At 39.3% G+C, this 22,563-nt stretch overlaps 1 protein-coding gene across 4 annotated transcripts; it reads left to right on the forward strand.

Moving 5' to 3' along the window:
- The first annotated feature begins 3,651 nt into the window (after nucleotides 1-3,651).
- On the forward strand, nucleotides 3,652-11,342 carry LOC311047256 (uncharacterized protein). 4 transcript variants are annotated; one of them, XM_084059913.1, is made up of 10 exons: nucleotides 3,652-3,742; nucleotides 5,371-5,527; nucleotides 5,633-5,768; nucleotides 6,385-6,498; nucleotides 8,319-8,393; nucleotides 8,586-8,633; nucleotides 8,773-8,869; nucleotides 9,008-9,136; nucleotides 9,443-9,534; nucleotides 10,623-11,342. In XM_084059913.1, the coding sequence occupies exons 7-9, from the start codon at nucleotides 8,791-8,793 to the stop codon at nucleotides 9,490-9,492; spliced, it is 258 nt and encodes an 85-aa protein (XP_083916039.1). In that variant the 5' UTR covers nucleotides 3,652-3,742; nucleotides 5,371-5,527; nucleotides 5,633-5,768; nucleotides 6,385-6,498; nucleotides 8,319-8,393; nucleotides 8,586-8,633; nucleotides 8,773-8,790; the 3' UTR covers nucleotides 9,493-9,534; nucleotides 10,623-11,342. The 4 variants fall into 4 exon arrangements, 2 of the variants coding, with proteins under 2 accessions (XP_083916039.1, XP_083916038.1); XM_084059912.1 differs by lacking the exons at nucleotides 9,008-9,136; nucleotides 9,443-9,534; nucleotides 10,623-11,342 and having other exon boundaries at nucleotides 8,773-8,955; XR_014600952.1 differs by lacking the exons at nucleotides 8,319-8,393; nucleotides 8,586-8,633; nucleotides 8,773-8,869; ... (1 more) ...; nucleotides 9,443-9,534; nucleotides 10,623-11,342 and adding exons at nucleotides 6,606-6,688; nucleotides 7,187-7,384.
- The last annotated feature ends 11,221 nt before the right edge of the window (nucleotides 11,343-22,563 follow it).

Raw genomic sequence — 22,563 nt, forward strand, 5'->3', positions numbered from 1 at the left:
ATAGAGGAGTCCACCACACAGCCCAGAGGAAAGCATAATCCAAGTTTGAGCTCTCATCTCTGGCTCATTTGTTTCTTAAGCCATAAATGAGATAAATGTGAGGCAAAAAGGAGATTTCAGCTTATGGCTCCTGTTTCTCATCGTTTTCTCCTGAGAAATAAACTCAGTATGTCTCAGATGGAACCTCTGATGAGCCATACAGGATATCTCAAAAATGGCTTAAATGTTGCTCAATGTAGCAGCATTGTTGCATCTCAAATGTATGTTTCTCATTGTTTTCTCCTGAGAAATAGACTCAGTATGTCTCAGATGGAGCTCTGTTGAGCTATACAGGAGATATCAAAAATGGCTTAAATGTTGCTCAGTATAGCAGAATTGTTGCTTCTCAAATATAGCTCAGAGTGAGAGCTCAACATAATCTCATTTAGAGCTCTTTAATACTGAGATCGATCAAATCCCATAAGACTCAGATAGGCACCAGACCTTAATTATTCATAACATATCAAAAGTCTACCAAAGTCTGACCACTAGAAATGACTCAAAAGACTCCTTAATTTATTATTCATCATAGACAAATCATTTTGGTGATCCAATTAGCACATATCAATTATATAATAGTTAAGTCATTATAAGCATATTTATTAATATTTATGGGTGGCAGTGGCTCAGGGGTAGAGTGGCTCACTGTGGCTGGATGGTAACCACAAGGTTGCCAGTTCAAACCCGGTTTCACTGAACCTCTACAGTATATTGCTCCTGATGTGCTGGTTGGTGCATTGCATGGTTTCCGCCGCCATCGGTGTGTGAATGGGTGAATTGATGCACAATCTATGTAAAGTGCCTTTGATAAAGGCGCTATATAAATGCACCATTTACCATTTATGTTCAAATCTAAAAAAGTCCAATGTAATTGGACATTTCTCCTTTTTCCACAAGACAAAATGTCCAGTATCAGTGATTTAATTTCAGTTATTATTAACAATTTGTTAAAGCCTTCAGGATATCTCATTTGACACCAATAAGGAATTAATTCATTATTTCTGGGACTTACTATGAAATACAAATACAACAAGACCAGGAGACCTGGTTCTGCCAGACCCAGAATAAATTCCCTTTTATGCCCATGTATGGACGAAAGGGGGACAGACTTTTACGCCCATGTATGGACGAAAGGGGGACAGACCGTGTTATGCCCATGTAAGGACGAAAGGGACCGAGTTATGCCCATGTATGGACGAAAGGGGGACGGACAAAGCCTCATGTAGGCCGACCCCCTGGGTCTGGCAACAAAAACTGGGAAACCACGTGATAGATTATGAACGTTTGGGACAACGTTCATAATCCAAGAAATAGGTGACTAGTATCATAAACAATTAAAATGAATGCGATTCAACTTCCCTAGGCTCTATAGGCCTAGGGAACCAGCTTAAAGTTGGGGTACCTGCAACCTTATACAGGGATTTTAATTCTGACCTCAATAGCTTCGACTACAGTACATACCTGGACAAGGAAAGTGGTGGTGTGAGGATATTATTTTTTGATTTTCGAAGCGCCTTTAACACCATACAGCCCCCCCCCCCCCCCCTTCTGAAAGACAAACTGAACAGCATGCATGTTGGCCCACACCTTGGCCCTCATTTATCAACGCGGTGCAGCCCAAATAATGGGCGTACGGCGAGATCACCGCACCTTTCGGCATTTATCAATATATCCTGACGTGGGCTTTATCCTACGGTAGGCTGAAATCTCACGTCTGGTCGAGACCAGTTGTTGACGTTGGCTGCACCCGTTTATTCCATCCTAGACCTGCGGAGCAAGCATTGTTTGACTGAGAGGCATCTGGACACATAATCCACTCATAAATGTATATCTACACTAATAAATAATCGCTGTGAAAATATATAATTTTATAAACTAATTTAAACAAACTTCTTTAACAGTCATTCGGTTAAGCTTGCAGATCTGTATGGCTGCATTGGCTATTTGAAAATAGCAGATCTACAAGCTCACAACAGGTCGCATCGCAACGCGTTGTGAGCTTGTAGATCTGCTATTTTCAGCGCAGCAGCGCTTCTACGAGAGAATTGGCTAGGGTCCAATGTCAAGTTAATACGTGCAATAAAGTGATATATCTCAATAACCATACATCTTTAGAATCTGCCTTTTGGATATGTTGTACAACTCGCTAAGGCGCACACGTCTTGTTTGTCACGGTACGACACTCCTAAGTTGACCTTCTATACTTTTGGAAGGCTCATAGAGTCTTAAACCTTAAGACCATACCAAAGGACAAAGTCAAAAAAAAAAAGTGCCGTAACGGGACAAACAAGACATCCATGCGTGCGTCTCAGCCAGTTCTACAACATATCCAAAAAGTGGACCCTAAGTCCTTATCGTATTCGAGATATTGAGCAAGATAGCGAAGCCGTAACCATAGCCAATTAAAGGATAATTAAATCATGATTTGATATCAGTGTTTGATCATCTCGACTTTTGGCATTATTTTACATGTAGATTTAGGAAAAAAATATATCGGGGAAATCACGGGCCTGGAACACCCTAAAACCAACCAGGAAGTGGCCTTTTGAGGCACTTCCTGTTTTCCGAGAAAAATAAAACGTAAATATTTGGAATCAGTGTCATCATATTTGTCTAAAACCAGAGTCTCGAAGAAAAATATAATTTCTTTCTTCTTTTAGCAAGAGTTGACCTTTGCAGTCTTTTCGCTGAACTTTGAGCTTTATCAGTGTCAAAAAAAATCAGGGCTGGTGCCAAAATATTCGGCTTACTCTCAATATGGATGGAGAGAAGTTTTAGATTTTAAAAAAATATCTGGAGCGATTAGTTCCAGATTTTGTGCTAACTTTTGTGACAAAAGTCAACGTCCAATCTTTTTGGTGAGCTTTTGTATTTCCCAAGGTCCTAGAAAATCGAGACCTATTCCATTCAATTCAGCGTCCTTTTCTGAGTCAGAAAAAGTGTTTTTAAATTTAAAAATAAAATATTTTTAAAAAATGTGAGAAAAGATAAACTTTGAACTATTTCAAAAATCTATAACTTCCCTATTAAACAATACTAGACTATTGTGTAACCTACCATTCGACTCAAAATGATCTAAATAAGAGGGTGGAAGGGTCAAAATAAAATAATAATAATAATAATATGTTTGTGAAAAAAGCTTCCAAGTTTATGAAATTTTAACGCTTGTTTAACCACTTTATAAGGGTCATACAAAATCGAGACCTATAGCCTATTTGATTCAGCGTCCTCTTTTGAGTCTGAAAACATGTTTTTTAATTTAAAAAAAATATTTTTGAAAAATGTGAGAAAAGCTTAACTTTGAACTATTTCAAAAATCTATAACTTCTTATTGCAGATCAGCTATTTTCTTTTTTTTCTTCGACCATTTTTTTAATATAGTTTGTTGATTACTTTTGATGCAGTATTTTTTTTTTTTTTTAGGTATTAAAAGGGTTACTTAAATTGTCACTTCACTGTCACTGCCACCTACAGATCCCCCCCAATCAGGTGGGGATCCCCTGGGGGTCCCGACCCACAGGTTGAGAACCTGACCAGACCTACAGTGCGACATTACGTCATTACGTCACGCAGCTGTTCAAGGCGGAGCTTATCAGTTTTGAACCGGCCGGGGTCGGGTTCAGCCGGAGAAACTAACCGTCGGCTAAGAGAACATTTATTTACAAACCAGTTGCTTCCGTGCTTCTACTCTACTAGATAACAGGTAAGATGAATTACTTTATGGAATTAAAGTGTGTTATCCAACTTGTTAGTATCGTAAAACGTCGTGCATTTGTCGTGTATTAGCTATGGATCACACGACGCTCGTCCATCACGAGCGTCACGGCCGAACTTCAACCAGTTTTTTGCACTTTCTCCATTTACAACCTATACATCTGCATAAACGTTCAGATTTTAAATATAAAGTGCTCAATCTATGGTCACGGATGTTACAAGTCTACTCGGGCACTCGGCAATACCCGTATCGTCTGTATTGTTCAATAAAAAGCATTTTAATTCGATCGATGGCCATTTTCTCCGTATTTCTGTACGCTTTCAACTACTTGACCCTATCGGTTGGGAGGAGTACTGCACTCTGTTACATTATAACTCTATGACAAAATGGCCACTGATCGGATTAAAATGCTTTTTTTTTTAACAATCCGGAATATACGGGTACTTACACCGACCCGAAGTGGATTGTAACATCCGTGGCCATGGGGTAAGCACTTTATATTTGAAATCTGAACGTTAATGTAGATGTAGGGCATTACATGGAGAACGTGCAAACACCAGGTTGAAGTTTCGTCATGACTGTCATAATACAGGGGGTTATACAGACTCACGCATGCCCAAACATCACTGATCTACAAGCTCACAGCGACGCATTGTGAGCTTTCAAATCAGTTTTTTTGGGGCGTGCAACACAGTCTTAGACATGGCATTATTAGCATATTAATTTCCATGTGGTGCATGATGTCATTGTTTATTTCAGGTATAAATCAGACCACATCAGTGAGAGCTAATGTTGGCCTCATTTGTTTTGACTGTAATTCATTATTATTATTATTATTATTATTATTACATCTATGAATTTTGTTTTGAACCTACAGTACAAAGTAAAATCATTTAATTTAGGGAAAGAGAGTACAAATGTACCAATGGAATGAATGGATCCTTAAGACCAGGGGTCTTCAACGTTTTCAGGCCATGGACCCCCTAGCTGAGAGAGAGATGAGGCAGGGACCCCCTCTATATTGTATAAAATTGTGTTTCAGATTCAACTTTTTTTGTTTACTTGGTCTGCTCTTTTTCCCTCTTTGCCAAAAATAGCTGATCTACAAGCTTGCAGCGTGAGGCGTTGTGAGCTTGTAGATCTGCTATTTTTGGCTAAAGTTCTCCTCACAAAAGGGATGCTAAGGTTCAATTGGTTAAGGTAAAATAAATAATCGTATCACACAAAGATTTGGCGGACCCCCTGTAGTAATTCTGAGGACCCCCTAGGGGTCCCGGACCCCCTGTTGAAGACCCCTGCTTAAGACAGTTAAATTAACATAATCATATCACACAAAGATTTGGTGGACCCCCTGTAGTAATTCTGACCCCTTGTAGTTATTCTGAGGACCCCCTAGGGGTCCCGGACCCCCTGTTGAAGACCCCTGCTTAAGACAGTTAAATTAACACTGAGTTTAGTCTGCACACTTTTTACTGTTTTTTTCTAATCTGTTTTAAAGCATTGCAAATACGGAGACTATATGGAGGTCATGTTTTAGTTTAACAGTCTATTGTTATGTGGAAAGCAACAGACAAACACTGTTAACATGCAAACCATATATGTCAAATTATCTTTAGGTGAAGTTCTCACAGCTACACAATGGATGCTGAGCATTGAGGTCGGTCGTTGTGGCTCCACAGATCAACTTCCTGGCTGGAATGGCAGTTTTCCAGTTATTACAACTTTGGTGTACCAGGAGGAGCACGCCTGTTACACACTGGAATTCATTCAAAGGTAACTTTCTGCTTGAAGTAGAACCATCATGTGTAACTCAAAAGATGTGCTCTCTTGTAGAACAGCTGTGAGTGCACCTTTTCCATATGTGTTTTGTGATTTCAGATGTTTCGTTGGGATCAACCCATTGGCGCAATTTGGCGGTGGCACCAAACAACAAAGCTGCTCAGCCAGAAAAGTGGGTTTGTCCTCCTGTCTCCTCCCTCCTGAAGCAATTGATGGACTTCGATTGGCTTTGAGTGTAAGTTATGTGCAAAACATTTGGACCATTCTCTTCCCCACTATATGAATGACATTGTCATGGTCATATTTTAGTAGAGTTTTATTACTTAATTAGTTTTTTTTAGATCTCTATCTCAGGCTCTGATTTTAGGAGTTGTTCAGAAGTAAAGAAGTGGTCAGAACACTGTCTTAAGTTACATTTTATTTATCTATTTGTAAGAACGTTTCGATTAGCTGACCTTCATTAGGTAGTTAAGCAAATAAATCTTAAGTAATTGAATATGGTGTGCAGGACCACTTATTTTCTTCTCTACGTTGGCTGTCATCTCCTGTGTAACTGCATGTCCTTTGTAAGTAGGTGTGCAAAAGGACTTTACCTATTAGGTGTTGTTCAGAAAAGGGAAAGTCAACTAATGTAAGAAGAAAGGATCACAGGGCAGTTTCTGGATTGCCCCTCACCTCCCCAGACCTGCCATCTTCTAACTGTCCACACACCTTTCCTCATCACCTGTATCACATGACAACTGTCCCCAATTCTCAGCCCTGTAGATACCTGACCTTCTCTGCTTGTCTTCCCACCTACACCTCATAATCAGCTTTCAATACTTATATTGTTCTTTTTTGTGCCCTTCCAGATTGTCATGTCACTGATTTCCAACCATGAGTTCCTCACCCCGGTGGATGCCTGCTGGTTTAGACATCCTGCCTGAATGGACTTTTGACATCTCCTTAACGGACTTGTTTGCCGTGTGAGTTTTATGCCTCAAGAGTTTTGGTTCCACGCCCTTTTTCTCTTTTTTTGTTTTGGTTTATTTTCAGATATTCTTTTCTAATGTTAGATTTCATGTCTCTCCAGCCTTCTGCTCAATGGTCTGCACCACAGCTAGCAAGCCCTAAGGCCATCACACCCAGGGCTTCTGTCCACAGATTCCTGACACGGTACAATGTTCTTTTCAATACTATGTAAGGTCTTTACTTAACCCATTTAGACCTGGGAACGATTCTACAAATGTCTTCTAAATCCTGACAGTTTTCTGAAAAAACCCTGTTTCTATGTCAGTCATTCTCAAACATTTTTATGTCAAGGACCCCCAAGATTATATGTAATTGGCCGCCGACCACCATCTGAAAATATGTTGTTCCAGGGACCCCCCTGAAGCAAAGATTTCAGTTAAAAACGCTCTGAAAAAAAATATCCAAAGATTTGCACTACATTTTCACGTTTTTTCAAAAAGTGCCGGGCTATGAAATTGTAGATCTGCTATTTTTCAATAGCTAAAGTATAACATAATGCTTAAAACACCAAAAGGAGTCCCGTACAAAATGGGTTAAAGATAAAAATGTCGTAAGTGTTGGTTAGTTAATCTACAATTGGCTGTAGATTTTCAATTTGACAGACTACAAACTACCGCTAATGTTATTTTGCTATGTCTCCAGCTTTATGATCCGTTTTCAAGTGGGGCTAGCCCTTGGGCCACACCGGTCTTTCCCCAGGCCCTCTGCCCAGCTCTTGACATTTAAAGGGATATTTCACTTTCAAAAAAACTTTTGGTCATTTTATCGTCTACTCAGGCTTTTGTCAGCCCGCCAGACAGTATTTAAGTCGCTTGATTCAGTATTTAGATATTTGATATTCATTTTATCAGTCACGCCCCCTTCCCATACAAACCCATTATAACTTCAAACTCCATTTTAACCATGTTAGATTCATCAAAAACACCCATCCTTGGTTCACTCACCTCACCCTGCCCTCCTAATACGTGAGGGGGCCGTGTTTTTCTTTTTCTTTTTTTCATTTATTTTATTTAATTTTTTTATTGTATTTTATTATTTTCATTTTCCAAAAAAATATTAAAAAGAAATGAAAAAAGTAATCGAAAAAACACGGCCCCCTCGCGTATTAGGGGGGCGGTATGAGTCACCAGAACCAAGGACGGGTGTTTTTGATGAATCTAACATGGTTAAAATGGAGTTTGAAGTTATAATGGGTTTGTATACACGAATCCACGGAGCACTGCCCTGCGCGCAGCCATTGCTGCGGTGTCAACGCTACGCGGACACGACACCGCAGCAATGGCCGCCTACAGGCAGCTACAGGCAGCGCATCTGTGGATTCGTCTATAGGAAGGGGGCGTGTCTGATAAAATGAATATCAAATATCTAAATACTGAATTAAGCAACTTAAAAACTGTCTGGGGGGCTCACAAAAGCCTGAGTAGAAGATAAAATGACCCAAAGTTTTTTTGAAAGTGAAATATCCCTTTAATGTCTACATTTAAGTTGTGACTTTGTAACATTTCAGATATACTGTAAGTGTTGGGTTCACTAGTAGTAAGAGACCACACCTTCTGCTCAAATTTAACAGTATCGCAGGGCAAAGCTGTGGATGAGAAGGTTTGTTGGGGAGGAGGGGGGAATTCATTTGAGTCAACTGATCTCGGGTGTATTTATACTGTGGTGAATGTTATGTGATGAACACAACACTCCATTGAACACAACTTCATTTAGTAAATGTATTTGTACTGATCTTTGACAGACTACAAACTAATGTCATTTTTCTGTCTCCCAGCCTTATGACCCATTTAACTATGGTCTACAGCCATGCCCTCCGGCCTCTACACAGGCCTGTCGACCTGTTGAAGAGGTATGTTTTCTTTAGATTGAATTTATTTGTGACTTGTATTACATTCCACATTGCTTTTGATTGGTCTATCTAAAATCCACAATGCATTGCATAAAGGCATAGCTATTTTTTAAAGATCTTTGACAGACTACAAACTAAGGTTACTTTTCTATGTCTCTGCAACCTTGTGATACCTTTTACCCCGATCTACAGCCATACCCTCCAGCCTCTTCTACACAGGCCTGCCGACCTGTTGATGAGGTATGTCTTTCTTAACCCATTTAGACCTACAAGCTCGGAGCACAGCACTCGGTGCTGCGCTATGAGCTTGTATAGTAGCCTATAGTTTTGATGATTTTTGACCAAGTACAATTAAGGGCCTTTTCTCTTTTCTGCACAGCCGTATGCAGCTACATATATGGACTTGGATCAGTGGAACCAAGAAACACCCAGTGTACTGCAACCTCCATCTCCGTCCAGTGATGCTCCAGTAGAAGGTGTGGTTCCTCAGCTAAGTGTCAGCAGACTTGGCACTGTTGTCCTTCAAATTCAGGATTCATAGATGAGTTTTGCATTCTACTTTTTTTTTTTTTTACTTTTCTTTACAGTTTTTGACGTGCTTTCAATCTTTCCAGGTCAACCAAAACCATCGGACCAGAGCATACCAGAGGGTCAAGGGTGGCAGCCTTGCGACTCTTGTCGGTTTGAGGTGGAGAAGCTCCAGCTCCAGTTGAGGAGGATAACCACTGTGCTCTCCAGTATCAGTAAGTTTTATTGCCTGTAATGTTGCAGTTTTCAGTTGTCTGCTAATGTCTTTGTCTCACTTGAAACTTTACTTTATCCTGTACCTCTTTTGTGAGTTCTCTGACATGACTGGAAAACTTTGGTATCCCAAAATATCCCTACATTTTCTGTTTACTGAAGAGCAGGGGAGATCGACCCCTGCTACTGAACAAATACTCATCAATGACTGCTATCAGAATATACTGTAGAGCTATATAGAACAGTACTCAATCTTATTGTTTTACAAATACACTCAGTAGACTCAGATTTTTTTGTCTTTGTTCTAGGCTCTGAGCAACTAGACGCACTGAAGGGCTTTATCACCCTGGTGACCTAGAGTCTGGAGTGTCCAGTCTCGGGCAGCAGGAGCTATATCCAGGTATGGATGTTTACGTTTGCCATACATTTCACACTGAACCTGACGTTCTTGGTAGCGAGTGATCCGTGTTGTGAGCTGCAACTAGATAGTGAAGTTTTCAGAAGGTCACAGTTGTCCGTTTTCATGGTGCACTGAGCGCAGAAAGGGGTCAATGTAGCTGAGCCTTTCTGGCTTTCTGGCTTTCTGGCTTTAAGGGCATTTTAAAATGCCCTTAAAGGAGAATTCCATACTAAAAGGCTTTCTTACCTTTCTTTGTAGTTGTTAAGTACACACCAAAGAGGTCCAGGTGTTATTTTGTGCAAAAGCTCCTTATTGGCCTTATTTCCCCTACCATGAGCCCTAAATTAATTGCATTGAATGGGGCTATGGGGTGTTGTGCTAATTCGCTTATTTCTTTTGCTCAAAATTATTATTATTTTTGTATATATCCTCTTTCCATAATGTAAATAATATCCCAAGCGGCACACTTTACTACTTATTTCGATGGAAATAAGCGAATTAGCACAACACCCCATAGCCCCATTCAATTCCCATTCCATTCAATGCAATTCATTGAGGGCCTACGGTAGGGGAAATAGGCAATAAGGAGTTTTTGCACAAAATAAACACCTGGACCTCTTTGGTGGGGACGTAACAACTACAAAGAAAGGTAAGAAAGCATTCTAGCATGGAATTCTCCTTTTAAGGGGGCTAAAAAGATTGTTGGGGGTATCTTGTGACAATATACACATGTCTGTCTTACTGTATTGTGTTTTAGGGCGTTTATTATCTGCTGTGAAAGGCCCAGCTTGGGACATATAAATATACTTGATCCTTGACAAATCTTGGTTTTGTAAATTATATTCTCAATTTATGATGTCACCAATACATTATCATTGGGCAATTTGGCTGCCTTTGTGCAGTAAAAAAAATGCATGTTCCAACATGTTGCGCTGGTGGGACGTACAGTACACTCTGAACCAGGTTGGCCTCGTCTGTGGCTATGCTGTGCTCAGTCTGTAGAGTCATATAGTCTTTAAAATGTATATATTTAACCGGGGGAAACCCATGTTGACTGACTTGTGTCATGTCATCTTCTCTGTCTGCAGACTACGTCTTGCGGTGTTCCTCTCTGGCATCATGGACCAATGGTTTCAGTGAAGAGGGCTTGAAGAAAGCCATGACCAACAAGTGCCGAAGCCGTGCTGCAAAGGACTATGTACTCCCCAGTGTTTTTGGCAGCAGATTTTAGTTTTAGTCATTAGTCTCTTGAATAGTTTTCACTTAGTTTAGTCACCTGGAATGTTTTATTGTTAGTCTAGTTTTAGTCAACTAAATGTCATAAGATTTTAGTCGACTAAATCTACAGTTGATTTAGTCGACTAAAAATGTATTTTGTCGGGCCTTGATGCCGTCGTAATGACTGTTTTTACACTTGCTGAAAATAGCTCTACAAGCTCACAACACGTTGCACCGCGACACGTGAGCTTGTAGATCTGCAATTTTCAGCATGCAACTAATTGTAAGATGACATATACTAGATCGCTTGTCCACTAGTCCCTTCCTAACATTTTAGTCTAGTTATTTGTTGACGAAATTGTCAGTATATTTAGTCATCATAGCTTTTATTTAGTTTCCATTTAGTTTGTCAGTGGAAAAAGGTAGAACATTTTTCGTCTTAGTTTTAGTCTCCCCACTCCCAGTATACCTAAGTTTCAACTTTTATGTAAATTGATGCCAATACATTTTTGTTTTTGTACATATAAATATATGTTAAAGCTGCCTGCTGTTTGTGGATACTTCAATAAATGTGTTTTTGCCACAATTAATGCTGTTTTTTAAATATTTATTAGCATGTTCACTCATTTATACCTCAATGAGAAATGGGAAATTAAATCTCAATTATTGCTAATGTATGTCTCAATGAGAAGCTAAAGAGACTTAACAAAGCCAATAGGGAAACAAAGCCAATAGGGAGATCTCACCTATGCCTCATTTATCACTCAAATACAGCTCTTAATGTATCTCGCCTATGTCTCATGTATCTCTCAAATACAGCTTTTAATGTATCTCGCCCATGTCTCATTTATCTCCCAAATACAGCTCTTATTGTATCTTGTCTATTCCTCATCTATCTCTCAAATACAGCTCTAATGTATATACCGCTGTCTCCCCCTATGTCTCGCTTACGGATCCTAGTATTCAAGTTAGGAGCCATAAAATCCATAGGTGATCTTTAAGTGATCTTCAAATGAGAAATAAAAGCTGGTTGCTCAAGAGAAGCATCTGAGATTAAAATGAGAAGCAGATTTTTCCTCTGGGAGGAGCCAATCACCAGCCAGCTTTATAGAGGAGTCCACCACACAGGAGCCAATCACTCAGACGCCACTCAGTTACCATTCACTCCAGCTGGTACTCAATCAGTCACTCATCACTACTCAAGCTCACACACACACACACACACACACACACACACACACACACACACACACACACACACACACACACACACCAATGAGGAGAGAAAGACACACACAGGACATACCAAGACAAGACACCACACAGGGAAATACACTTTCCCTGTGAAATACACTTATGACCCCTAGGGGTCATAACATAACAAAACTATTTGTTTTGCTAAATCTGTATCATGGTGGCGCTAAAACTGGCTGATTTGAAAGCTGATCTATACTGGTCGGGTCAACAGGTCTGTCTGTCTGACACACACACACACACACACACACACACACACACACACACACACACACACACACACACACACACACACACACACACAGTGTTATCGACACAATTAAGCGAGACAGACTGGACAATGGACTCATAAAAACACACTGAACCCCCACTGTCTATGTAAGTGAGTGAGTGAGTGAGTGAGAGGTCAGCATTGCAAGAAAATGAATAGGTGACACATACAGTAATAGGCATTCAATTATATGATGAAAATAACTGGTCCCTGACATTAAAGCAAAGAGATGTCAGGTGTCTGGAAGCAGCAAGTGATTTAGATGAAATTTCATGCTGGCTACACCATGTAAATTTGCCATTTTTGAAAACATAATAATGGTAGTTAGAAGCATTAATCATATGAGTTAAAAACGTATGAATGTATCAAAGCTGCTTCTTTTATTTCTCAGGAGCTTGCACAGTGAAATCCTCAGTATTATTTGAACTCAGAACGTATTTAACCCATTCAATCCGGGAAAGCATCTGTGTCATTTTAAGATTTCTTTGGCTATTCAAAAATAACATATATACAAGCTCATAGTGCCGCAGTATGAGCTTGTAGATCTGCTATTTTTGAAAAATCGTGGACATTTTGTGCAAGTCTTTACAAATGTCTTCTAAATCCAGTTTTCGGAAGCACTTATGTTGCTATAATATGTGGTTCTCTAACTTTTTTATGTCTAAATGATATGTATTTGGCCGCCGACCCCATCAAAATATGTTGTTCCAGGGACCCCCAGAGGGGGTGCATTTCTCCTTTCCGACATGTCGCCTTTCCGACGTTGACGAACCCTATACCTAACCCTAACCGCACGCGGAAGCCACTAGTCGGAGTGGTGAGATGTCGGAATGGAGAGTGAACACCCCCCAGAGGCAATGTTTCGAGTTAAAAATGTTGCAGATCTACAAGCTCGTAGTGCGGCACTCGGTGCCGCGCTATGAGCTTGTAGATCTATTACTATTTTAGTAGATCTATTACTATTTTTGAATAGCCAAAGTATAAAAATAATGGTTATAGCTAAAATCTAAAATGACAGTATACGTTCCCGGATTGAATGCTCCTTACAAATTGCATTTTGTTTTTAATGTCAATAATTAAAGTAGCTATTCTTCCTGATAATATTTTTTTCTAAAAAGTGATACTGAGACAATAGACTGCAAAACAATGCTGTATAACTGAATGCGTGTGAGCGCGCATGCGCGTCCGCAACTGGTTGCGGCCCACATCAAGTCACCATTTGACCAATCTGGGAACCCATCGCCAAATGAAAAGGAAAAACAGTGCCCTCTGCTGTTTTTTACTATCTCACTTGGTTCTGGGAGGAAGTCGACGTAGCACACGTACGCAAGGAAACCGGGGTTTTCAGCCTTTCACTTCCGGTGGTGCAACTATGTTTTCATTCCCACTAACAATATTTCTACACGGAACACTAACACCACTTCTCCCAGAGAACATGGATCGTTTTGGTTATAAGCCCACTTGTTTCTATGATGTTAAAATGTGAATATCTTTCTGTGGTTTTGTCTGCTCCGAGGACGCTATTGTTAAATGAGTTTCGGTTTGTTTCTAGTGGGGAAGGATCGGCAGAAACGTAAATCCCGCCCACTACATTTGATTGGGCAAAGCGCGGCCTGCTTCCTGATCTGAAGGCACGCCCACTTGTAGGCCAGTGCGTACGCGATATGACGAACCCCCCCGACAGATTCAAACGCAGAGCAGAATCTGTTCTTGAGAGATTACGATTTGACCAATGTGGCCCGGACCCCAAAATGAGTTCGACACGCCTGTTCTTCTGTAACTGTATCAGCAGGTATTGCAAGGCCCACTTGCAATACCATCGCAGCGCACCAGAGGGCCCCAGCCTACAGGTTGAGAACCAGTGACCTACAGTAGTGCACCTGTAACTTTGTACAGCAGCTCAGAACAACTGTTCTAAGACATCAGATGGTTAGGAAAAAGCAGAAAGAACAAGAGGAGAAACGGCTAAAAGATGAAGTCATGCAACCTTGACGACCTTGCAGGCTTAGGCAAAGGTTAAAATGTAATTTAAATAGCATGTTATGTAGACGGATATCTGGTTCATTTGTTGAGAGGTTGATCAACTTGAACTTCAGAACCATTCTCAGTGAACTCCCGTCTGGAAAGGAGTATTTCCTGACTGGTAATGGGAGACTGGTGAAACGTGACCAGCAGGAGCACCAGAACAGTGCCACCCTGGATGGCAGCGGACCTACAAGACGGGGGTCCAACACGGGGGGTGACTGAGAGGTAACTGCCCAACCCCCAGATAGTTTTAAAGTGCGAAATGCGGACAATCTCACATTAGTACATTGATATATAAACGGTTGGACTGTATGGAACAGTGAACTTAGAAAAATAATATTATTTGACTATAGCCCTGATATTATTTCACTGAATGAAACGCATTTAAAACAAAATGAAGTCATTGAATTACAGGGCTATTCTTGGTTTGGTCACAATCGACCCATGCATATCAAAGCAGTTAAAGGATCGGGGGTGTTGGTTTTTTCGTTAAGAATACATTATTTGAGGTTTATGAAATTAAAATAAAGGATAAATCAGTGGAAGGAATACTTGCACTACAATTTAAGGATAGATTTTCTGACTACTGTTTTGTTATCTTCACCTGCTACTTACCTCCAGAAGGATCTACAAGATCAACTGGGTCTCATTCTTTCTTTGGGTCCTTAACAGCTCAGATGTTTATATTGTCTGATGTGGACGCTATCTATTTGTGTGGGGACTTAAATGGCCGAATTGGTAACCTTGATGACTTTATTAATGAAGTGGATAACATTCCTACCAGGGTTAATTTAGACAGCACCGTTAATAGCTATGGGGAAATATTAATTGAGTTTTTGAGAGATGTTAAGGGCTGTGTACTCAATGGTAGAATCCCTTTGGGCAATGACAACTTTACTTCAGTCTCAATTAAAGGTAAAGCAGTAGTTGATTATATTATTGTTCCACATGAAGGTTTAAATAATTGTGTTACATTTTGTGTTTTCACCCCAAATTAGTCAATTGAGAGAGTAGGTAGTGAGGGTTTTCTTTATTGGGTGATAGGTGTAAATTACCTGACCATTCTTTACTGTTGTTAAAGTTCCAAGTGAGACCATATTTTGTTAAAGAAGATTCACTGCAGCATCCTAGTAGAAATGTGTTACCAAGGCAACTCCCTGAGTCGTTTTTTGGCCTCTAGACAATACAACACTATATTGTTGGGTCTAACTGAGCAAGTGGGAGTTATAAAGTTTAGTCAAAAGGATTTAGATGCTTGGTATGATAAACTTTGGGGATGTGTCTATACAGAATTGCAAAATTGTAAGCGGAAAGCCAGTGATAAAAAGTTCCGAAAATCTTACAAACCCTACTGGAATCAAGATCTTCAGACCTTGTGGGACAATTTAAGATCAGCAGAGAAAGAATTTCTAAGATGTAAAAATAAAAATCTGAGAGAAGGACTGAAGATAGGATTTAAGAAAAGGCAAACTGAATTTGACAAGAGGATACGCAATGTAAAACGCAACTTTAATAGAGGTCTTTCATTGCAAATTGATTATTTACACACTCATAATCCCCAACAGTTTTGGAGCGAAATAAATAAGCTGGGACCAAGAAAATCTAGGGAAATACCAATGGAAGTAAGATTAGAGAATGGTGAATGTAGCTCAGTATTAGAGGCTGTTTTGCAAAAATGGGGAAAGGATTTTGCTAATTTGTTTTCTGGTTGCAATACTTTATTTGATGAAACCTTTTTGAAAGAAATCATTGGTTTAAAAGAGGTAATGGAAACTCAAATGAATTCTGATATAACCAGTAGCAACATGTTTTTGAATGCCAATTTTTCAAGGGAAGAGGTACAAAATGCAATAGACAAATGTAAAATGAAAAAAGCTATTGGAATTGATGAAATTTCCAATGAGGTGCTGAAGTCACCAAGGTTGTTTAATGTTTTATTTGAATTGTTTCAGTCTTGTTTTGACAGTGCCATCATTCCTACACAGTGGAACAAGAGTATCATTAAACCTATCCCAAAGTCTTCAAAGAATGATCCAAAATTACCACTCAGCTATTAGGGTATAAGTCTTATTAGCTGTATATATAAACTGTACTCTTCACTTTTAAACAGTAGACTTGTAGACCATCTTGAGAGGACAGGTTTGCTTGTTGATGAGCAAAATGGTGTTTGATTGGATTAATAGAGATTTTCTACAGTATAGGTTGTTAAAATCTGGTGTCAATGGAAAATGTTATAATGCCATCAAGTGTCTTTACCAAGCACATGTTGCCTGTGTTCAGATTAATGAATACAGGACTGGATGGTTCCCTCAACAATTTGGGGTGAAACAAGGAGACATTTTATCTCCAACATTGTTCTCAATTTATGTGAATGACTTAGCCCTTAAAATTAAGGATTCTGGCTTGGGAATCACTGTTGATGATCAAAGTTTAGGCATATTCTTGTATGCGGACGACATAGTCTTACTTGCTGAACATGAGAGCGATCTGCAGTTAATGCTGAACATTGTTGCAGAATGGTGCTGGAAATGGAGACTGGAGGCAAACCAGGACAAAACCCAAATAGTACACTTCAGACAAAAATCACTACAGAGAAGTTCAGTTGTGTTTAATTTTGGGTCAATAAGGTTGTCATATACTGACCAGTATAAGTATCTTGGATTGACAATGGATGAGCACATGACATTGCAACACATTCTCACTCCCAACTAGTCACTTATTGAAGAACCGTCAGTAGCCCCTAAACGTCCGATTATGAAGGTCCTGGTTCCCCTAAAAGTCCGATTTTGCAGTCCTGGTTATTTCTCCCTAACGCCCTAAAAAGTCCAAACGGGACTATGTCGTTTGCGCATGCGCAAATGAACGTTCAACATAGTGTGGTGGGTGTGGTGGATTGCTCCATTTACAACGCTAACGTCCAGGTCATAAACGATCAGATTTCAAATATGAAGTGCTTAACTAAAGGCCACGGATGTTATAATTGTGTACGTTCCAGCTTGAGTACCCATATCTTCCGTATTGTTCAATAAAAAGCCTTTTAATCCGATCGACGGCCATTTTCTCCGTCTTTTCATCAGCTTTCAACTATGCGATCCTATCGGTTGGGAGGTGTATTGCACATTATAACTCTATGCGAAAATGGCCGACGATCGGATTAAAATGCTTTTTATCCAACAATACGGAAGATATGGGTACTCATGCTGAAACGTCGGCATGTATAACATCCTGGGCATTTAGGTAAGCACTTCATATTTGAAATCTGAACGTTTGTGTAGACGTTACAGTTGTAAATTGAGCAATTCATCACACCAGGTTGAAGAATGTCCATGACCGTCATCTTTCAGGCCTACCGCTGATAACCATTAGCACATTGGTTCTCAAAGTGGGGTCCGGGGACCCCCAGGGGTACTTGAGGGGGTTCCAGGGGGTCCCCAGCTAAATGATGGACAGGGACCAAATGGACCCTTATGGGTCTGTAACTCTGAGAGTGTACAAATGTAACCAAATGGACCCTAACAGGTCCATTTGGTTCCATTTGTACACTCTCAGAGTTAAATTAACATTGATTTTACAATATGAATGTGGGTCCCAGAGACCTACATGCCATTAAATGGGGGTCCGTAGCCTAATGCATGTCAAACTGGGGGTCCTTGAAATTAAAATGGTTGAAATCACTGCTAGAGAGCCGTAAAAATCTTCTCTTATGGGGGTCCCTGGCTTATCTTTTCAAATGGGGGTCCGCGGTCTAATAAGTGTCTATTTGGGGGTCCTTGGCACGAAAAAGTTTGAGAACCATTGCATTAGCACATGAAGTCAATTCATTGTTTAATTTCAAATAAGTTTAATTTCACTTATACCACTTCATTCTGTTGATGTTTCTATTTTACTGCTACAGCAATTCATCACAAGGCTTTTTCTTTACTATTTAGCATAAATATAGTCCTGGTTATTTCTCCCTAACGCCCTAAAAAGTCCAAACGGGACTATGTGGTTTGCGCATGTGCAAAGGAACGTTCAACATGGTGTGGTGGGTGTGATGGGGATTGCTCCATTTACAACGCTAACGTCCAGGTCATAAACGATCAGATTTCAAATATGAAGTGCTTAACTAAAGGCCATGGATGTTAAAATGGTGTACGTTCCAGCTTGAGTACCCATATCTTCAGTATCGTACATAATTTTAACGTCCGTGGCCATGGGGTAAGCACTTTATAGTTGAAATCTAGACGTTTATGTAGATGTACGGGCCGTAAATGGAAAAAGTGCAAACATCAGGTTGAAGTGTCATGATATGAAACTTATCTATCTATCTATCTATCTACATTGGACTGACACAACGTGAGCTAAGAGACGTGGTTTAAATGCAACATAACACACATCACCACCCAAACAAACCTGGAAATATTCTGTGCATTTTCATATTTTGTTGATCATTTTTCGATAAGTGTTTGTTGAGAACGAGAGATTTGTTTAACTTTTCCAACCCCGTGACGTCACGTCAGATTACTTCCGCATTCCGCGTGTTCGTACTCATGTCTCTGTCAGTGTCAATAAAGATCTGACAAAACAAATGTTTTATGATCTATCTAAACGTTCAAATGTTTTAAAAAGGTGCTGACCCTATGGCCACGGATGTTACAATTATGTGCGGGCCCTTAAAAGTACCCGTATCTTCCGTATTGTTTAATAAAAAGCATTTTAATCTGATTGGTGGCCATTTTATCAGAGAGTTGTAATGTTGCGTGAGTGCAGTACACCTTTCAACCCATAGGGTCACGTGAAAACATATGGAAAAAATGGCCAGCAATTGGATTAAAAGGCTTTTTATTGAACATTACAAAAGATAGAGGTACTTTTGAGAACCCATACATGATTTTAACATCTGTGGCCATGAGTTAATAATTTTATATTTGAAGTGTAAAGGTTTATGTAGATGTACAGGCTGTAAATGGAGAAGTGCAAACACCAGGTTAAAGTTTCGCCATGACTGCCATAATGTATTATGGTTTCCTAGTGCTCCAGCACTGCCACCGTATCTGGACATAAACATTCAAACATTCAAACAGATCAAATAATTGCTGTTTGTGGTTCTATAGGGCGTTGGTGTAAAGTAACTAAGTACATTTACTCAAGTACTCTACTTAAGTACGATTTTGAGGTATTTTTACTTTACTGGAGTATTTCCCAATTCTCAGTACTTTAAACGAAATGATGCAACGCTGATATCGCTTTTGTAATGCATTTTATAATATTTAAGGCACCCTGTGTGTATTGTATTCCAATAATAATAATAATAATAAGGGTAATAATAATAATAATAATAATAATGTAATTATAGAGCAGTAACACACTGAAATAATAAGGGTAATATTAATAATAATAATAATAATAATAATAATAATAATAAGGGTAATAATAATAATAATAATAATAATAATAATAACATGTGTGAGGAAAGTTATATTGGCGCGTTCGAGCTGAAGAGCTGATAAATAATCCATTATCCGATTCGGCGCCCCCTAGTGGCCAAGTTATTCTAGAAGGACCGTAACCCTAATTTTCAGAACCACATGTCTGTGTGAGAGGAAATTTATATTGGCGCGTTCGTGCTGAAGAGCTGATAAATAATCCATTGTCCGATCGTGTTCTCGCCCCCTAGTGGCCAAGTTAATCAACAAAGCACGTAACCCTAGCTTTCGCAACCACATGTCCGTGTGAGAGGAAACTTATATTGGCGCGTTCGTGCTGAAGAGCTGATAAATAATCCATTGTCCGATCGTGTTCTCGCCCCCTAGTGGCCAAGTTAATCAACAAAGCACGTAACCCTAGCTTTCGCAACCACATGTCCGTGTGAGAGGAAACTTATATTGGCGCGTTCGCGTTGAAGAGCTGATAAATAATCCATTGTCCGATTGTGTTTTCGCCCCCTAGTGGCTGAGATAATAGCGAAAAACTGTTCAAAAATAGTAAAAACAAAATCGGACACCAGTATACGCATCAGCGCGCCACCCCGAACGTGCTCGTATAACTCTCCTCGCACACGCCTTACCGTTCTCCTTAAATGGCTGGGGACTAATCTCAACTTATTTCGCAAAATAACACAACATATCTCCTTAACGATAAGTTTTTTGAATCCGTCGTTTGGATATGTTGTACAGCTCGCCAAGACGCACGCGTGGATGTCTTGTTTGTCCCGCTATGACACTTCTAACGTTTGCTTCTGACAATGACATAAGGTACATGGAGTCGTAGAACGTTCACCCATACTGAGAGCCAAATTCAGAAATTGGTAAAAATGTCGGTTAGGGACAAACAAGATATCCACGCGTGCGTCTTGGCAAGTTGAACAACATATCCAAACATTGGACTCTAAGTCCTTATCGTATTTGAGATATTAAAAAAAATTCAATTGTTTCGACCGCGTCGACCTTTGCAGTCTTTTCGGTGAACTTTTGAACTTATCAGTGTCAGAAAAAATCAGGATTGGTTCCAATAAATCCGGCTTACTCTCAACATGGATGGAGAGAAGTTTCAGATTTAAAAAAAATATCTCCATTGATTTATCACAGAATAGGTGCTCGATACCGCACGTACAAATCAATGTTTGACAAAACCACTTTTCCAAAGTTTACAAAAATCGAGACCTATCCCATTCTATTCAGCGTCCTTTTCTGAGTCTGAAAAGGTGTTTTTTAATATTAAAAAAAAATATTTAAAAAAAATGTGAGAAAAGCTAAACCTTAAACTATTTCAAAAATCGATAACTTCTTATTAAACAATTCTAGACTATTGATGTAACCTACCATTTGACTCAAAATCATCTCAGTAAACGGTTGGAAGGGTAAAAAAAAAAAATATATATATATATATTTTTGTGAAAAAAGCCTCACGTTTATGACAATTTAACGCTTGTTTAAACCACTTTCCCAAAAGTTTAAAAAAATCGAGACCTATCCCATTCAATTCAACGTCCCTTTCTGAGTCTGAAAAAGTGTTTTTTAATTTAAAAAAAAATGTTTTTGAAAAATGTGAAAAAAGCTTAACTTTATATTTCAAAAATCTATAACTTCTAATTGAAAAATTGTAGACTATTGATGTAACCCACGATTCGACTCAGCGTCATCCAATTAGTGAGGGAGGGAGGTTAAAAAACAATAAAAAAAGATTTAAATAATTTGATCTGTTTTTTAATGTTTATGTCCGGTGGCAGTTTAGCACTTGGAAACCATAATACATTATGGCAGTCATGGCGAAACTTTAACCTGGTGTTTGCACTTCTGCATTTACAGCCTGTACATCAACATAAATCTTCACACTTTAAATATAAAATTATTAACTCATGGCCACAGATGTTAAAATCATGTATGGGTTCTCAAAAGTACCTCTATCTTTTGTAATGTTCAATAAAAAGCCTTTTAATCCAATTGCTGGCCATTTTCTCCATATGTTTTCACCTGACCCTATGGGTTGAAAGGTGTACTGCACTCACGCAACATTACAACTCTCTGATAAAATGGCCACCAATCAGATTAAAATGCTTTTTATTAAACAATACGGAAGATACGGGTACTTTTAAGGGCCCGCACATAATTGTAACATCCGTGGCCATAGGGTCATTACCTTTTTAAAACATTTGAACGTTTAGATAGATCATAAAACATTTGTTTTGTCAGATCTTTATTGACACTGACAGAGACATGAGTACGAACACGCGGAATGCGGAAGTAATCTGACGTGACGTCACGGGGTTGGAAAAGTTAAACAAATCTCTCGTTCTCAACAAACACTTATCGAAAAATGATCAACAAAATATGAAAATGCACAGAATATTTCCAGGTTTGTTTGGGTGGTGATGTGTGTTATGTTGCATTAAAACCACGTCTCTTAGCTCACGTTGTGTCAGTCCAATGTAGATAGATAGATAGATAGATAAGTTTCATATCATGACACTTCAACCTGATGTTTGCACTTTTTCCATTTACGGCCCGTACATCTACATAAACGTCTAGATTTCAACTATAAAGTGCTTACCCCATGGCCACGGACGTTAAAATTATGTACGATCCCTCAAAAATACCCGTATATTCCGTGTTGTTCAATAAAAAGCATTTTAATCCGATTGGCTGCCATTTTCGTATAGAGTTATAATGTGCAATACACCTCCCAACCGACAGGATCGCATAGTTGAAAGCTGATGAAAAGACGGAGAAAATGGCCGTCGATCGGATTAAAAGGCTTTTTATTGAACAATACTGAAGATA

This window comes from Gymnoscopelus microlampas (genome assembly GCF_963454915.1).
Source record: "Gymnoscopelus microlampas genome assembly, chromosome: 6".
NCBI lineage: Eukaryota > Metazoa > Chordata > Actinopteri > Myctophiformes > Myctophidae > Gymnoscopelus > Gymnoscopelus microlampas.

Coding starts and splice junctions, on each gene's coding strand:
- LOC311047256 (XM_084059912.1), top strand. CDS start 6,410: ATGAGTTCCTCACCCCGGTGGATGCCTGCTGGTTTAGACATCCTGCCT. Junction 8,394..8,585: donor CCTGTCGACCTGTTGAAGAG/GTATGTTTTCTT, acceptor CCCGATCTACAG/CCATACCCTCCAGCCTCTTC. Junction 8,634..8,772: donor CCTGCCGACCTGTTGATGAG/GTATGTCTTTCT, acceptor TTTTCTGCACAG/CCGTATGCAGCTACATATAT.